We start from the raw sequence: 18,494 nt of genomic DNA, 5'->3' as shown, positions 1-18,494 counted from the left end.
GACCCCATGCTGAGCCATTCCATCCTCTGCAATGGGATGGGTGCATTGCGCGGCCCATGGTGGTCTCCCTCCCACCCCCAGTTTCATCAGGGACTCTACCACGTCAACCCCAGAGGGCTCCCCCTCCCTCGCCAGTTGACAACACCTGGTCTCTTCCTTCACTCTAACGCGCAGCTGGCTTGGAGGTGCTTGCTTCCTCCTCCCCAGGCCTCCTAGGGCAAGGAGAGGCAGCACCGTCTCCCCATTACTCTAGAGCCAGTGGAGGTACCTGCTGTCTGCAGGCCTCGTCACTGCAGCTGACCCGGACCTGACAGCAGGCAGGCAGCAGACCCGCCTGTCCCAGCCTCATTCCTTCCTTTCCTGTCGTTCTTCTGGCTCTCAGCACCCTGTGTCCACTTCCACCTCCCGGAACCCTCTCTGGGGTTCCCTTCCTAGCTGCCCTCCCAGGAAGCTGCTGAGACTGAGAGGTGATGTGATAGTCCAGTGAGTTCCCCAGAGGCTTTTGTAGTAGTCTCATCTCCTTAATTTAACTCTGCTCCCTGGAGGCGAGAACCATGCTCTCTCTCTTTCTCTTGCTACCCACAGTATTGAGAAGCTCTAAAAATCTGGGTTCATTAACTGAACTCCATTTAATAAGCATTCATCAAGCACCCACTGTGTACCAAGCCCTTAAATCAAACCACTCAAAACCCAGTTCTCTGGGACTTTATAGGAAGCAACATGTTCCAGGCATTAGATTGGATACGGAAAAAAATACGGAAAGCTGGATTCACAAAATAGAACATTAACGAAAACAAAATGAGAACGCGGATTCCCTGAGGCCCCTCCGTAGGGACAGCAGAAGAAATGTGCCAGCAGAATAAAGGGAAATCCTGTCGTGCCCAGGAACACCCCCCGGGACCGCGCCTGCCGGGGTGGCCGTGCGGACTCACTGGACTCTGGACGAGACTTTCAGGCGCCGGACGCCTGCTGCCGGGAACTGCCTGGAGTTGATGTAGGAGACCTTCTGGAGAGCGCGGCTGATGCGCTCAATGTCGTCGCCTTCCATCACCAGCACAGACTGTGAAGGGTTGAAATGATACTGGAAGAGAGGAGGGGCGGGGTCACGAGATGGGATGATCGACGATGTCCACATTGCCACGGCTACCCTCCACTTGCACGAAAAGGCCTCTGAGGCCACCATAGCCATCTCCAAACCATCTGCAAGCGAGGCAGCTGTGGGCACGTGCAATGCCTGCTGTTCCCTGGTGGGCTTAGGGACCCTCCTCTAGGAGATCCCTCCAAGGATTATAAACTCCTGGTAACCTCGGCCTGAGCCCCAGGCTGAGGGTCCCATCCTAATGTTCCCGCTCCTGGAAAGGGTGCACCATGCTCTGAGCTCCGTGCATGCCTTGACCAGCAGCGATCAGCCTGGACTCTCCACCCCCTCAGCAGAAAGGGCTTCAGTTCCTGTCACTGTTCCTGCTTTCGGCCTTGAACTGCGTTCCTCTTTTAGAGACAGGTCCCACCTTCTTAGCTATCCACCTGGTAGCTCATTTCTCAGTTAATGAACTTTGCTTCTCCCCCCAGATCTGATTCTTGGCCTTGCTTTTCTGGTGCTACACTCCAATTTCCTATGAGTTTTTTTCTTGCTGCTTGCAGGACCGCCAACTACTCGTACAGGATCTTTACCTGTTCACTCTGTCCCGAGTCCCCGGTGCCCCACAGCTGGCGAAGCCCACCTCTCCAATGCAACCCCGCTCCTCCCAGCCTCCCCGGAGCAGTTCCTCTTCTCTGAATGGCTTGTAGAGAGCTGCCTGTGGACTGCTCTGCAGCACTGATCTCCACGCACTTCTGAGCAAGCATTATTAGGAATTCTTATCACAAAGATATCAGGAATATAACTGAGGGCTCAGATATTGAATACTCAGGAACAGAAAAGAGAGGCATGGATATATTTTTATGTAGCTACTTGACCTAACAATTATTTACCTTTGTGTATAAACAATAGATTCTTGTAGTTCAAATATGTGCGTGTGTGTGCGTATGTGTGCTCAGCAGAAGATCTCCGTGGTATTTCTATCTCCTATCTCCTCATTTTCTGCAATCATATCCTACAGGTAATCACTGTTATTAATTTCTTAGCAACAAATTGCATTATTGTTCATGATTGTTCATGATTAGTTCCTTCTCCCTGTGGGAGGATTACACATCCCTGCTTTATCACCAACAAGCTTGATCATGTGACTTCACCCTTCAGAGTAGGATCACGTTCTCTTCCTATTGAATTCAGTGTTGGTCACGTGACTTGCCTGGTCAACGAAAGGTGGGGAGAAGTACCATTTGGTTCTCACACATGGGAAGCTCTGGAGCCAATTCATGCTTTGCCGTGTCCCTTTCCCTCTGCTATAAAACCAACAAAGCTCTATTAAGGGCTGTCCATTAGCCTGATTTCACAGTGAAAAAGCCATGGGTCAGAGCTACAGCCGCTCTACAGAGGACAGCAAGCGTGAACAATAAAAAGACTGTTGTTGGGTGAGCCACGGTGACTCAGCAGGCAGAGTTCTCACCTGCCATGCTGGAGACCCGGGTTCGATTGCCGGTGCCTGCCCATGCAAAAAGAAAAAGACTGTTGTTGTATAAGCCCCTGAGATTTTGAAGTCATCTTCACTGCAGCATAACCTAGCCTATTTTGAGTTATTCTGAAGGATTCTAATATAACCAAAGGATTCTTATAAATATATAATCAATGAGTATAAATGACCATTCATCTCCTTTCTTATACCAAAGGTAGCTTATTATATACTGTTCTTCATTTTGCTTTTTTCACTTAGCTCACATTGTGGTAGTTAGAGTCAGTTGTCAACTTAGTCAGGTGAAGATGCCTAGTTCTATTGGTGTGGATATGAGCCAATGGTACATGAACCTCATCTGTTGCTCATTACATCTGCAGTTGGCTAAGAGGTGTGCCTGCTGTAATTAATGATATTTGATTCAATTGGCTGGTGCTTAAATGAGAGAGCTCAACGTAGCACAGCCCAAGCAGCTCAGCATTCCTCATCTCAGCACTCGCAGCTCAGCCCAGGCCTTTGGAGATGCAGAAAGAAGTCACCCCGGGGAAAGTTGTTGGAACCCAGGGGCCTGGAGAAAAGGCCAGCAGAGACCATCCTGTGCCTTCCACGTAAGAAAGAACCTCAGTGGAAAGTTAGCTGCCTTTCTTCTGAAGAACTAAAAAAATGAATCCCCTTTTATTAAAAGCTAATCCGTCTCTGGTGTGTTGCATTCCAGCGGCTAGCAAACTAGAACACACATCATGGAGATTTTCTGTTTCTTTTTCACAGCTGTATAGTCGTCTATTACATGGTTGAACTGTTAATACTTGTAACCTGTCTCCTAATACAGACATTTGTTTTCTTCCCAATCTTTTTCTAACAATGCCACAATGAATCATTTTTAGACTTATCATCTTATAACTGTGCAAATACATCTATAGGATAAATTCTTTCAAGTGAAACTTCTAGGTCAAAAAGTATATGCACTTGTAATTTTTTAAAATGTAGACAAATTCCCTATCGCTAGGTGTCGTATTGGGACACATCCCTCCAACAGTGTGCGAGGGTCTCTGCTCCCCCCAGGCCTCAGGACAGAGTCTGCTGTCAGACTTTGGGGTTTCTGCTAATCTGATGGGTGATAAATCCCACTCAGGGTAGTTTTAATTTGCATTTCTCTTACCATGAAGGAGACTGATTATCTTTTCATAGCTTCCAGGAAAAACCTGTGTGTATTAACTTTTCCATGGTCTGGCTTGCATGTCTGTCTCTGTAAGTCTGCCCCACTATGTGCTGGGGCCTGGTAGGGCTGGTGTCTCCTGAGGGCAGCTGATGACACTCAACCACGTAAACCGCTGAGGGCAGCTGATGACACTCAACCACATAAACCGCTGACCCCGTCACCGCACAGACCGCTGGCCCCATCACCGCACAGACCGCTGGCCCTGTCACTGCAGCCACCGCCCAATGCCTTCTACCCCGCACTTACCTGGCGGTGGGTGAGGATTACAGGCTGTGACCCCGCGCTGGCTGAGGAAGGGACTCTCACCCCTGAACCCCAGAGCCTACAGCCTTCCAGCTCCAAAAGCTCCTGCTCCATGAATGAGGGGTGGCTCCCCTGGACCCCATTTTACTTGATCTCATCCCCTCCCACTCCTCAAGGGGCTCCTTCTCTTTCAGTCACTTGCCCTTTCTGTCAGCCCCTGTGGGGTTCACTGTCAGGTCACTACCCCTTGTCCCTTCCCTCCTGTGCAGCCCCATCCTGGAGGCTACCCTGCCTGCAGGTGACCACACCTGGCCACAGGACAGGAAGCACTGGCGGCCTTGGGAGACCCCCCCCCCCCCCCGCCCTGACCTAGCAGAGCCACTGCATGAAAGAAAGCTGAAAACTGTGAACTGCTGTGCCGTGGAGAGCTGTAGAATCATCTGCTATGGGGACAGCCTAGCCTCGCTTCCCAGGCAGCGTCCTCGCTTCCCAGGCAGCGTCCTCACTTCCCCAAGCTTGTGTGGCATCTTGGAAAAACCACGGGCAGTGCAGGTCCTCACATCCCGGCTTTGGGATTATAACTGTGCAGACTCGGACTATTCATGTCCTTTTGGTTTGGACTTCATTCCCCCTCGAAGACAATATGGATGTGAGCATCGACCTGTTTGGGGCGGAAATGAGTACTTGGTGCTGAACAGGTGCTCGGTAACGGGAGCTTTTATTGTCATTCTCAGCGCTGTCACTGTTTGTGCTCCGAGTCTGCTCACGCTGCCCTGTTTGCACATCTCTCCCACCTGTGCTGTAGTCCCCTGAGCCCTGTACAGCGCTGAGCAGGGGCTCTGGGCCGCGATGCTGGGTCACCATCTTCTGTGCCGGGCTCTGGGCACCCAGGCCTGTGGCCGATGCCACCGTCGGCCTCGGTTGGCTTCTCTGGGGCCTGCTGTGGCTCCCCAGCTCAGCAGCTCAGCCATGAGGCCACCCCGCGCTCCCGAGACACTGTGAGTTCGAGGCGTTTCACGGCTCATCCATTTCAGGGATGAGCAGAGTCAAGGCCATCATTCTAAAAACACCACTTGGGCTCCAAAATGTTTCTCTGACCCCTGCACCGTCCCCACAGGTGCCGTTGGTGTCTGTCTGTCCCTCCTCCAGAAGTCTGCAAGCTCCTGCGGGCACGTCCACTCCCTTCTCAGCATTGCCACGGGGGCTGCACAGGGGGAGCTGGGAGGCAGCAGGATGAGCCACTGCAGAGCACCGTCCCCAGCCTTGCGAGGGGTGGATGGGTGCTGCCTCACGGAGTCAGCAGAGGGCACGTTCCCCTGTGATCCCTTAGTGAGGGGATGGGTTAGGGAACGTGCTGGCTCTTTGGTTAAACCCCTGGTCCGCCTGCCCCAGCTCCTGGAGGGCTCCATGGCTATGGAGGTAGGCACTGCCCAGCCATCAGCACAGTTCCTGTAAGGTCAAAAAGTCTTCTACTAAAATATTTAAAATTAAAAAAGGAAAACAAAACCTGGGGCATGACGGTGAACTGGCCTTCAGCTGCACGGGAGAAGTGGTCGTCTTGGCATCGCCACAGAGGCAGGAAATGGTGGCATGCTGGGAGCCTCAGCGGAGGGCGATTCCTTTCTGTAAGTCAGGAAGATGCTGGACGGACGGCCTTTGCGGAGGGGCCAACGCTCCTGGAGGCTCAGTGGGTGTGTCTCCAGCCACCCAGCAGGCTGGGCTGTCAGTGGTCCCTGCAGGCTGCCTGGGCACCCCTGGCCTCGTGCCACTCCTCCAGACATCTGCCAGCTGCATGGGCCCAGGCCAGGTGAAGGTTTGTCCGTTTAGAAGCTCCTCTGCCACAACTGTCACATAAGCTTGCCTTTCAGAAGGCCAGGCAGCAATAACTATAAGTGAAGGTCAATCCAGCAGGAGAAGAAAGAGCTGATTTATTGAGAGCTATTATGTTTGCTAGGGGCTGTATTTATATACTTTCTATCTATCTATCTATCTATCTATCTATCTATCTATCTATCTATCTATCTATCTATCATCTTCAATTCTCACATCAAAAAAGCATGCCTCATATTAAGTCCATTTTATAAATGAGGAAATCCGGATTCAGGGGATAAAGTCTCTTGCCCAATGTCACACAGCTAGTAAATATCGGTCTTGTGATTTGAATCAAGGAGTGTTTTATTCCAAAGTTTTTGCTCTTTCTCACTCTTTTACACTAAGGTAAATTGGCAAAGAGTGCACTAAGGAGATCAGAATGGAGCATTCTTCTTGACTAGGGATGTTACAACAATAACTCCTATGGATGCAGACAACAACCACCTCACCATTTTAAGACTGCAGACATGCTGGAGAAAAATAAATCACAAGATGTGTGTGATCTAGAGGAAAACATGTGAGAAGAGAACCCAGTGGGCCCCATGAGCAGACAGAAAGTTTGTTTTGTAAAGTTTGTAAAAAAAAGAGTAATTATTTAGAAATGAAATGATATATATATGGAGTGGGGAACGGAAGGAAGTTTTAATAATTTTCAAGAATGTCTTCCAATCTGAGTTCCTTGTGGGGAGGAAGGAGCATGAGTTTATTTGGGGCAAGTCCCTGAGCCTCAGTCTCTTTATTTTTGAAATGAGGTCATGATATTTAATTTATTGGGAGGAGTAGGGATAATGGATGTGAAATAGCACCCAGTGAGTGCTCCATTAAACTGTGCCTTTTATCATTAATTTCTAACAAAGTGTTCCAGTTCCTAGCAGTCATGCCCGAAGGATGGAAGGAAGTCACTTGCAATGACAAAGAGCAGGTGATATTGCGAGAAGCCAGCTCAGCCTCCCCACCCCCACGGTCTCTGTGCCACTTATCTTAGCATCCTCTCCAAAAGGCCAGGCCTGCTGCGTAGAACCTGCAACGGTTATTAGTTTAGGATCCTAAGAACGCGTGGCTTAGCACCTTCGGTGTATTTGCTCGGTTGTGCCTGGAGCTCTGAAACTGTCACCCTATGGGATGGTTCAGAGCAGGGAACATCTACTCAGGTGCAGGAAGCAAACCTATGACCCACAGAAGAGGGGCAGGCTGCAGGACACATCTGTGCATCGCGGGGTTGGCCAAACACAAAGGAAACCACACAGGCAGCAGGGTGAGGACCCACCCCCAGCCTCCGCGTGTGAGGTAACTATGTAGAATGTTCCATGAGGGGCTGCCCGGACCTCTCAGCACGATAGAGGCTGGTGGCCGCCCCAGGGGAAGGTGGCCAGGTGGGTCTCCTTCAGTACTAGGTGATTAGCCACAGAAAGCATCAGGGCCTGGTGTGTGTGTGTGTGTTCAATCCACATTAAACAATGTTCTGGAAAGCCAGCCGCCTTGCCATGTCCTGGGTGTCCCTCCCGCCTGCCCCCCTCTGACCAGGCTGCAGACTGAGACTCCCAGCCCCACTCTGCGGGGATCATGGCTCAGGCTCCCTTGCCTGGAGCCTGTTCATACCAGAAATACAAAGGATTCCATTCGGAAATTTCCAGAATAGGGAACACTATAAAGACAGAATAGGGGGATAGGGGAGTGACCAGCTAAAGGATATGGGGTTTCTTTGTGAGGGAAGGAGAATGTCCTAAGATGTAATATATCAGCAACCATTAAATTATACACTTTAAATGGATGAGCTGTATGGCATGTAAATTATATCTCATTAAATCTGTTGAGAAAAAGAAAAACGTAAACACTAAACGTGGTCAACAAGGCGCTGCATGATGCAGCCACTGCCTGTTCTCTGGTCACATGTACTGTCCCGTCCTTCCCACCTCCTTGAAGCTCCACAGCATGCTGTGTCATCCCTCGGGCGTCTGCTATTGCTTGGGCCCCTGCATCTGCCCACCCCATCTTGCCTCCTTCTGATCGATGCCCACCCACGCCTATGCACCTTGCCCGGGCCTCGCCTCCTCCAAGGAGCCCTCCCTGATTGCCGCTCCCTGAGGTTGTGCGGCTAAGGGTGGGACAGCGTGTGCTCATTCCTAATGGGTTCTTAGGTGAGTGGCTTCTCCCCTCAGTTCTCAATTCCTCATACACAGGTGGGAATAACTGCAGCGCTGGGCCATGGGGTTGTGGGGATCCAGTGAGTTTAACCCAGAAGGCGGTGCAGGCAGAGCACATCGGTGCACTGACGTCAGTGCCGTGGCAGTCGCCACGCGGTGCCCCTGGGCCGAGGGGCCCTGAAGACAGGAGCCTCCGAGCATTCATTTCTGCACCCAGAGCCTGCCCCGCCTGGGCGGGTGTCCGACCCCATGCATGGAATGCTGCCTGACAGCACCGCAGCTGATCCAAAGGCTAGATGGTCACTGCCCAGATACCCCTGAAGGCAGAGAAAGTCCAGTGAGAGGAGGGAGGAGTCACTGAGGTATCAGGAGTTCCCAAATGACTGTGCCTGCTGACTCATCATACAGATAGTTCTTTCTAGAGTCTGGTGTTTGAGAACAGCCAGAAGGGGTGGACTGTAAGCCAGTGGCCCGGATCTTTGGTAATGACAGTATACCTGTATTACAAGGAAAAGGCAGTTGCTCGCGTCTGTATGGATCTACCTCTGGGTGCTCTGTTTTGTTCCACTGTTTTATGTATAAATATCTGTCAATACGGCACTCTCTTAACCTAAAGTTGGGTAGATTGCAATACTGGTGGTCAATAAGAGGGGGTTAATATTTTGTGGTTTTCTTTTAATTTCATTTTCTGGAGTGATGCAGATGTTCTAAAAATGATCATGGCGACGTATATACAACTATGTGGCGATATCGTGAACACTAATTGTGGACCTTGGATGGACTGTATGGGGTGTGAAGACGTTTCAGAAAAATACATTAAAATTAAAAACAGAAAGGCATGACATGCTCAGACCACTATCCCCTCCAAGGCCACCCAGTGTCATGGCCCCCGGTGCGGAGGGACTTTCTGTTGGGGGGAAGGACGTCCTCAGGGCAGCACCGAGGGCAGAGGGGGACACCCCGGCTCTGGCCACATCACCCTTGGGAAATCACCGAGAAGCTGCAGGAGCCCCCGTGGTGCTGCCCTGTGCTCCAGAGGCCGGCTGCGGGCTGGAGGAGGCCCGGTGCCCGGCGTCTCAGGCCTGGGTGGGTGACAGCCGAGCGGGGGCTGCCGTGGGGCCCACCCTGCTCTGCATGGGGGTCCCAACGACCTGCTGCTGCCATGGGCCCCTGAAGGCAGGTGAGGCCAGGGACGAGCCCCGCGTGTCAGGAGGTGGGGGCTGAGGGCCTGACCCAGCACGGGTAACCCTGTTCCCCGCGGAAGCAACTTTCCTCCAACTGTGGCTTTTACTCCCTTGCAGGGCTTGAGTGGTTTCATCTTCGTGGACAATAAACTTTGTGACTCTGTTCACCTTTCTGTGGACCGAGCCTAATCAGTGCCCTGATTCAGCAGTGTAGGATCCAGTGACCTCCGTGTCTGCTTCCTAATTCCACCCCACCACCATTTGGCCTTTGCTTCTGGTTTGCATTCTACCTGCTTCTAGCTTTTCAAAATGCATTTACTGTTTTGAAATGTGTTCTTGCATGTGGCCTTAGTTCCTTTAGGCAGGTACACAGCAAAGCAGTCAGATAACCTATGAACAGAAGAAGCGTCACAGCTCCCTCCAGGCACACGGTAAAAATGAGCCTGCTTTTGTGTCGTCAGCTGGTCCTACACTAGGACTCGCTCAAGGAGTTTCAAAAGCCAGCAGCCAAAGCCCACTCTGGCAGTCCGGGCCACTCCTCCCCCTGTGGCAGTGTCTCCACCAAGGAAGCATTTCTGTGCAGCTTCAGAGGAAATAGGCTCCATTTCCCTAGCGCCGTGGCGCTGGGCAGCCCCGACCGGGTAAGTCAGTACCCGGTCTTCACAGCGGTCACGCGGCTCCTCCCTTACCTTTATCCCTTGGCCGAGGCTTTCCAAGGAATTAATATCCAGCCCTTCCTTGCAGGCCTGTAAGCAGGAAATCACCTTCTGACTCTCCATTTTGCCCGGACGGATGGTAAGGCTGGCCAGGCTGCCATGGAAGAACTGAGCAAACCGCGGTTTGGTGACTTCTCCTCCTAAAAGAAAAGAAGCACCATTACTTGCCCTGTGGAGGCTGGGTGGGAAACACTCCCTTGAGGCACCGTCTGGCCATGCGGCCACAGGCTCCTTTATGTCACCTAAACCAGAGCTTTTTCTCCCAGGCTCAGTGGCTGGAATCTCAACAAGAGGGTGTTATGGGTAGTTTGTACCCTGGTTCTCGCCAGCTACACCAAATATGGATTCCTGGCATTTCAGAATTTTAAAACAGTTATTTTTAGGAGCACAAGCCATTTTAGGAGATAGGAGGAGCCTATTGAGTACAAATAGGAGGGAGAAGGAAGCTACCCTTGGTTAAAGACCTACTGTGTGCCAGACCTACTGTGTGCCAAGCTCTGTGCTAGGCATTTCATCCAGACAGGCCTGCAAGAAAGGTATCATAGCTTCCAACTGACAGAAGAGGAGCCTTGATGCTCAGAAAGGTTGAGGTTCCTGTCCCAGGCCACAGAATTAAGCACCATAGATGGTTCTCTAGTCTTCACCTGTTTGACTCTGAAGCTGGCTCTTGCTCCCCTTTATTCCACCGAGAGGTTGGAATGCAATTGAGCAATCCTAGAAGCACTGGAGCCCTTGCAATGAGCTGATTTCACCCTGCTCAAATTCAAGGCCCGTAGCACATAAGGACCTCCATGATTCAGCTCTACCTCTGCCCTACCTTCTTCTCCCACCTTCCATGTTTTCCCATTCTCTGTTCTCACTGTCCTGAGTCTTGCCTGGCCTCAGGTCCATGTGAAATTGTTAATGCAGCTCATGTAGCAAAGCCAGTCTGGAGTCACCCTTCTCATCTTCTCTCTGGTCTTCCAAACCATGCCTCCCTTAGGGTCCACTTGAAGCCTCCTCTTCTCCACGAGGCCTTCCCCACCCACCTTCCTGAGCTCAAACCCCGTCCATTTCTAGGCAGCCCGCATTGGCCTGCCTCACTTTGATCTCAGGCTGTTGTTCATAAAAGCAGCAGGATGTATAGAAAACATGGATCTGGGTTGAAGTCCAGGTTTGCTAATTCCTTGGGAAGACTTTGTATCCTCTGTGAGCCTCCGTTTGATTGGCGAAGAACCTTCTGGGTTTTACTTCCTGGTTCTCCTGCACCCCCGCAGCAGGTTCCCGTGGCAGGAGCGGCTTCCTCCAGCAGCCCCTCTCCAGGCATTTCTCTAGGGAGACACAGCTTTCTCCAGCACCCTGAGGCCGTATTTCCCACAAGTTCTGCCACCATAGTGATACCCTGCTATTCAGTGAGCCCCAGCTGTCCCGACAGGGTCTGGGTCTCTGCAGGAATGGGGTGGGTGGAGGGCTCCCAGGGTGTTCTCTCTTAGCCCAAGGGTGGTGCCTTCTCCTTACATCTGCTTTCATATTCTTTAGAGTTCCCATACTATTTTTTAGCCAATCTCTTCTTATTCTAGTGACCTATTACAGTTAACAGTGCTTCATATTGTTAGGTTTTCCTGTTGAAATTACTGTGTGGTTTCTCTCCTGATTGGATCCTAACACATCTTCTACCTCACGTTTCTTTGCTCATATCTAGTCCTCCATACACTTAGATGACTGCCTCCAAATTGCCACCACCTGTCCTTTAAGACTCATGCAGCCCCCATCCTTCAGTCGGGGCTCCCAGTCCACCATGCCCTCTGCCCACCCTATGCCTTGGGACACTCACAGAGCCTTTAAAACATACCCCTTACAACCTGGCACTGTGGGTTAACGGTGTACATGCTCAGGTTTTACGTCCTCAGTGGCTCCCAACCTTGGCTGCACATTGTGATCATTTGGGCATCTTTGAAAAGACAAACCAGTGCCTGATTCTAGGTTCCATCCCCAGAGATGCTGAATTCATTGGTGTGTGGAATTTAAAAATTCCTCTTTCACACATGTAGTGAAGGTCAAGAACCACTAGACCATAAGCTTGTTAAGGCTGGGGATCTCTCTTCTTTAACTAGGTGACAGGGACTGAGGAGCTGCACCAGGCACTTTGCTTAAGTTGGATCATTTATTCCTCTCAACAACAACACTGGACCCCTCATGCCGACCCCGCATCCCACTCCCTGCCTGCCACAAGGCAGACAGTTTTATCACTGTTTGCTGAGTTGAATGAGATGGTGGATTGAGTACTAGCAGAGTAATGGATGTTTTGATGGTTTCTCCAACATCCATCCCACTCCTTCCCTCTTGCAAATATAGCCCTGTGGTTTGGAAAATGGACACCAGCTCCAGGTATGGACTCTATCTACCCCATGCTAAGCAGGCTACCCCAGCCCACTGCTCCAGTGAGTGATCAAGGGTGGATGTGACCTAGTATCAAGTTAACTCCATCAGCACCTGGCACTCAATAAACCTCAGGGGTTGGTTCAGGAATAAACATGAGACAAATGTAGGCCAAGGAGCTGAAGATGACTGACAGCTTCTTGGGGTAGGGAGCTACCAGAAAAGCTGGAAAGTTTCTGGAACCATCTCTCTTTCTTGGAGATCATGATGTGAAGATGGAAGGCAAAAGGTGGCTTCCAAGCAGACTAGGTATGCAGGCAGTGCTTGGAGGGGGCACCGCCAGGAGACTGCAGCAGGGCTGAACAGCAGGGCTGAGGGACTTTTCACTGCTCTACTTGGGATGTGCTCAGCTATGTAACTAATCTTTTATCTTTATGGTTTAAGCCGTTTTGACTCAGCTTTGCTTTAGTTGACACCGAAAGCTTCTTCACTGAGAAAAGGAAAGGCTCTTTTGAGGGGGCTCGGTCCACACGGAACTCTAAACAGACTTGACTTTGAAGATCGACCTGTGATGACCATGACCTGAGGGTTTGGGGCAGCCAATTTGGGGCCCTCTGACCTGAACTCCCAAAGCCCCCATTGATAGAGAGCAACCCCATACAGTGTGTTCCAGCCTTAGCAAAAGGATATCTCTGTAGACCTGCAGGAAAAGAGGGCGAGCGTGGGTACAAATGGCGAAGCTACCGCTCTCCAGGGCATCCAGCTGGTCATCTCTTCCCCATCTTGACCTCCTTGGAGCAGTAGATCCAACAAGTGTCATTTACTGGGCATGAACTGTGTACCCACGCTGTGTGAAGTTCTCCACGTACATCATCTCGTTGACCCTGTAAAACTCCTAGGAGGTAGGTACTCATTCTGTAGTTGCAGAAGAGCAAACTGAAGTTTAGGGAGAAGTGGCCCAAGGCCACGATGTGAGGAAATGGTGACGTCTGTATCCTTGAAGTGTGGGGTCTGTCCATCCGTGCACAGAACCACAGAGGTGTCCTGGTGGCACCCATCAGCCCGATCCAGAGTGAGGCTGGGAGAAAGCCTACTGGGGCCCATCACCTGCCCCCCTCAACACCCACTAAGCCTCCATCCTCAGAGGCCAAATTCTCTGATTCTCTTGGATGATAAGACATTTTCCAACATGCTATTTTCTCTCAACGAAACACTTATATTCTACTTTTTTGACTCAAACATCTCAGATCTGTGATGCACTCTTTTTATTAGTGACAGCTCCAGGAAATCAATTCAATTAGCATTTTGCAATAGGAGGCCAGCATAAAATGTGTAATATATTTGCACTCAGGTGGCTGTGGTGCAGGTTTTAAAAAATAATAGATAAGTTGAAAAACATTTTTTTAAAAATATCTAGGGGTCTGCATACACCACATGGTTCCTCTAGTAACATTTAGAGAAAAAGTAGTTTATAAATCATTTCAAGAAAAAAAAACACATAATCTGACTTCTTCTACAAAGAACCTTCTCTAAATATTTGTGAACATTATTTTGAGTTCCCGAGGCCAGATCTACACACATTTTTAAAGTGCTTGCTGCATGCCTAGCCTTCTGTTAGATTCAGTTAAGTTCTCCAAGTGCTTATATTTAGTTGAGAGAAGAAAGTATAGACCTAAGGAAAGGGTTAAAGGAAAAATATAAGAGTTGATTGCAGGACAATAAATGTTCTAAGGCAGCATGTGATTAATTTCAACACAAGTGATATAGATAACGTGTCCAAGTCAGAGGGAAAAAATAATAGCCATCATTTATTAGGTCCTTGAGACATGGCAAGTCCTTTTATTTGCTATTTTATTTAATCCTTACATGGCAGTCTTTTTGAGCTCTTAGCCTCTGTTGTTGCTTTTATTTTTCCCTGACATTTCTTCCTCCTTACACTCCCTTCAACCAGATCTCTGGCTTTGTGTTCACTGCTGTGGGGTGGGTCGGGTCAGGGCGGAGATCAGAAGGGGCTTGGAGCTGTGTCTGTGTCCTGAGAGATGGGGGAGGTCCGGGTTTGGATCCACATTGGGGAAAGCAGAGGAAGAGAATCTGGCTTCCCCCAGACTATGCCATGATGCCCGCAGACTCGAGGGTGGCAGGGCGGGCATGGAAGGTGATAAGATCTCAGAGATGCAGAGTGAAGTGCTGGCAGCCTGCCTCCCAGGGTAAGCTCTGACAGGGTGTGAGATGCTGAAGAGAGAACGCTGGCCTGGTGCATCTGAGCCACAGATGGCCGTGCGGTCTTACAGAGAGAGCAGGAGAAGCAGTGGGAGTATTTCTGTGCCCCTCAATAAGGTAAGGACGTACCGAGAGAGGACCGTTTGTGACTGAGGCCCCAAAGAGGTGAGCAGCATTCCAGCTGACAGCTTCAAGCACAGACGGCTGGATGCCCCCCACCCAATACTTTGGTTCTGTATAAATCCCCCTGAAATCAATCACCACGCTAGGGAAAGGGGAGAATGCCAAATTTGCTGAGGTTATTCTGGGTTCTGGGACACCAAATGACACCAGCAACAACTCCCAATGATCGGTGTCATGCTGGCTGGGAAACCCAGTTGCCTTGGTCAGCAGCAGTGCCCGGCAAACACGATGTAATGTAGCAGGTCTGATTCTGAGCCAGGGCTTGCCCTGTAAATGAACTGCTCTGAATTCATCTCCCCCCCCCCACCCCCTCAGCCTTCTTTCATCTGAAAGCTAGAACTTAGCCTCTGTGAAGACTGCTTTTGAATCAGAAAGGCTCACTTCCCCCTAAGTATATTTCGAGGTAAAAGATCCAGGTGGCATGAACATGCCAAGTCTCCTCCTTCTGCAAGTGTGTCCAGGTACTGGTCTTTTCCATCATCTCCACAGCTTTCAGTCCGAGAACCACACGGGAAGGAGCAGGGCCCTGCCGGTTCCCTCTTGCGTGAGTTGGGTGCAGCGCCGAGCCTGCCCTGGTGATGGAGATGCCCTTCGATGAACACAATTTCATGGATGGGTTGGTTTCAGTTTTGAGCAATGCAAATGCCAAGGCTGTCTGAAATCTTGCTTTCTCTCATTTCCTCATTCTAGTCATGAAGACACCCATGGAACGCAAAGAATAAGTGAAGTGTGTAATAGACCCCCATAAGCTGTGCTTCTAAAACTCTGTCCCACAAGCCCAGAATATGCTCACCCAGCTGCAGGTTGCAGGTGACATGTGGAGACAGCTGATCTGCCATCATGGCTGGCCATGATGTGGTCTCAGCAGACTTTCTCAATCCTTTGTTTTTATGACTCCCCAGGCCTCCATACATATTTATATGGCATAATCTCAGTGACCTGGTAATGACCCCAGAAGTCAGATCTGTGGGGGACCTAAGTTCATGGATTTGTGAGAGCCTTTATATATCACCTAGGCCACCTCCTTCTTTCCCCAGATGAAGAGACTGAGGGTCAAAGAAGCAAGATGTATGTCTTCAAAGACCCAGAGCAAATAAGCATAGCAGTGAGAGTCTAGAATTCCCTTTTCTGACTCAAAATCTAGGCCCCACTTCCACACCCCCCACTAAACTGTGCTGCCATCGTCATCTTTCGGCCTCAGCTTGACTTTTCCAACCTGTGGGGAAAATGCCAAGGATTGGGGCAATTTGACCCCAGATTCCAGAATTCCCTGCTCTTCCCTACTTGGCTGTGAAAATCCCACCTGGCTTTCTATGTCCCTAGAAGCAGAGATGGCCTAGCCGTGGAATTAAGGACGAGGGCTTCAGTGTCCCAGACCTGGGCTTCAATCCAGTTCTCTGTGACCCTTAGCGGGGCACTTATCTTCTCCCAGTCTGTTTCTTCAACTGTAAAATGAAGCTCACGATCATACCTACCATAAAGGGGTGTCATAAGAGGAAATGGGGGCAAATGTAAAATACTCTGCAGTGCCTGGCCAATTCCTACACCTCAATAGTTAGCAGCTAATTATAGGGGTAGCAAGATGCCAAGGAACCCCCAAATGAGATTATGTCTTGTGAGCTCTTTCCTTTCTCGCTCTCAGTGGTCTCTTCCCCTTTATCCTTCAGTGTGTCTTTCAGACAAGGTAAAATGCTAAGACTTTTGCTCTAAGATTTATGTCCAATTTTCCAATTAATGCAATCCTTGGAATAAGATACAAAATTCAAACAGCTATATTGTGTTTATAGACACAAATCTTTAAATTTTAAAGCTGATTTCATCTGTGCCGCCTTCAGACTAATACATCCCCATGTCAAACACTCTCTAAAGCCTAGAACAATCGTTCCTTGATTTTTAAAGACAGAAAAAGCTAAGAGACACCTTGTTAGTCACCCTTGCGTGTGTGTCAGATTGTGAACCACATCCCTTTGTCAAAGCAGCCTCAAAAATGGGATGTAATTCAGCACACATTAATTATCTGTTGTCTCAGAGCCTGGGATGAAGGGAGGGCAGGGGGGCGAGCTGAATCTGAGAGGGCAGACAGTCCCTGCCCTCTGCAAACTCGGACATAGTAGAGAACGGAGACCCAGGGAAATAAAATGGTTATCAGGGAGTTCTCCGGGAACAGGACAAAGAGAGTGTCCCATGGTAAAATAAGGTTTGGGAAATAGGAGCTAAGTAAAGTCGAAGAGGTTTATTTTCTGGGGGGACTCAGGGAGGCTTTAATAAGTGAACGTGCCCTGTGACTCTCCAGCGTGGCAGTGTGGGATGGTCTATGCAGTGCCTCCCAGACTTGGCCTTGGGCTTCTCGTGGGAGGGGCCTCGGGGGTCTTAGCCGCATGGCCAATTCCTAGAATTGCTCTATATTCATCTCCCCTCTCCCCCTGAGGATATCTCGAGGTAAAAGATCACTTTCCCCTAAGTATATTTCAGGGAAATGCCTGAAGGTAAGGCCGAGTAGACGAGTGCGGGTCTCTTTTTACCAGCAGCAGAGACCCTAGGGACACAGATTAATTTCAACTGCAGACTTTATTAAGTGAAATTTGTACTAAATTAGACAAGCTTATTAAGTGAGGGGATGTACTCCAGGAGTCTGCACTAATGTTAGTGTGTGACAGAGACACGACCTGATAATGTCTAACGGATGGCAAGACCCTACGTCCCCCAAGGATCACCTACCACTGATTACTGGAACTCTTAGGGGTTATTTCTGCCTTTTTACCCCTTTTCTGACTTTTCCCATTTTCTGCCTTGGATCCTTCCAAAAGCCCAGTAGTGGTCCTGTGTGAACAGGCTCTAATGTTTGGGGCCATCCCTGCCTCCACCTCCTGCTGCCCTATTTGTTAAGTAGGGACAGGACTTAGTAAGACCAGCAGCCAGGGTGGCAAGCCCTCCTCCTCCTCCTCCTCGACCAGAGGGGCCACCGGAGTGTGCTGGGAAGTCCAGATCCAGCCACTGCACAGAGGCTCCCAGCAGAGGGGTGGTGGTCAGTGGACAGAGTCACAGTGGGGAAGCCCGTGGTGAGATCTGCCACCAACAGGTGAGGATCAGGCAAGGGACATGACAGTGACTTCTAGAGTGGCTGCCCATAACTGTGGATATTCAATACATTCAGCCATTTCTTTTCAGAAACTCTTGTCCTGCTGCCTAACCCAAAACTGGTAAAACAGAACTGCTCTGGTTGTAGTGCTGGGGGAGGGGATCCCTGTCGAGGTCCCCTGAAGCAGCCACCAGGCATCTCCCCAACCCCAGGGGCTCCCTGAGACACTGGTCTGCAATAATCAGCAATCTTCTTGACTGGCTTCCACAGATGACTGGATGGTTGGGCCCAATTTAGAGTTTCAGAAGTAAACCAGATATGAGTTTATAATTTTTATTATTTATGAGAAGAATTCAAATTGCTGGTCTTAGAAATGGGAGGAATAGGAAATCTAAGAGAAAGGATAAATTAACTTAGTCTTTCAATGATCTTCTTCCATGTCCTGACCCAGAAGAGAGGCAAGGAGCCTGGTCTCTGTCCGAAGGCAGCAAGATGACAAGCATCCATGCAGTCCATGCAGAGGGAGGAGAACTCTTCTGTGGTGTGAGATGCATCCTGACTGCAAAGGCTTTTCCTACAATTAAGATAGGCTACCTGCTCCAGGCTTCACTGGCAACTTTCCTTAAGTGTAAATGAAGTCTCGATTTTTTCCTAATTACTCAGAACAACAAGGAAAATGAAGGTCCACTGATTACTTCAGCTTCAAATTGGCTAACAGAACACC

General features: G+C 49.9%; 1 protein-coding gene across 1 annotated transcript in view; it reads right to left on the bottom strand.

Annotated features, from left to right (window-relative positions):
- CLSTN2 (calsyntenin 2) overlaps positions 1 to 18,494 on the bottom strand; it is a 431,086-nt gene that overhangs the window by 13,341 nt on the left and 399,251 nt on the right. Inside the window, exons 10-11 of the mRNA XM_077130262.1 lie at positions 9,904 to 10,070; positions 933 to 1,081 (exon numbers count right to left, since the gene is read on the bottom strand). Coding sequence (XP_076986377.1) covers positions 933 to 1,081; positions 9,904 to 10,070 — 316 coding nt within the window. The remainder of the gene's footprint in view (positions 1 to 932; positions 1,082 to 9,903; positions 10,071 to 18,494) is intronic.

Source organism: Tamandua tetradactyla, chromosome 15, assembly GCF_023851605.1.
Source record: "Tamandua tetradactyla isolate mTamTet1 chromosome 15, mTamTet1.pri, whole genome shotgun sequence".
In the NCBI taxonomy this organism is placed as follows: domain Eukaryota; kingdom Metazoa; phylum Chordata; class Mammalia; order Pilosa; family Myrmecophagidae; genus Tamandua; species Tamandua tetradactyla.
The sequence above is the reverse complement of the archived record's forward strand: the minus strand, read 5'-3'. Positions and strand labels throughout refer to the sequence as shown.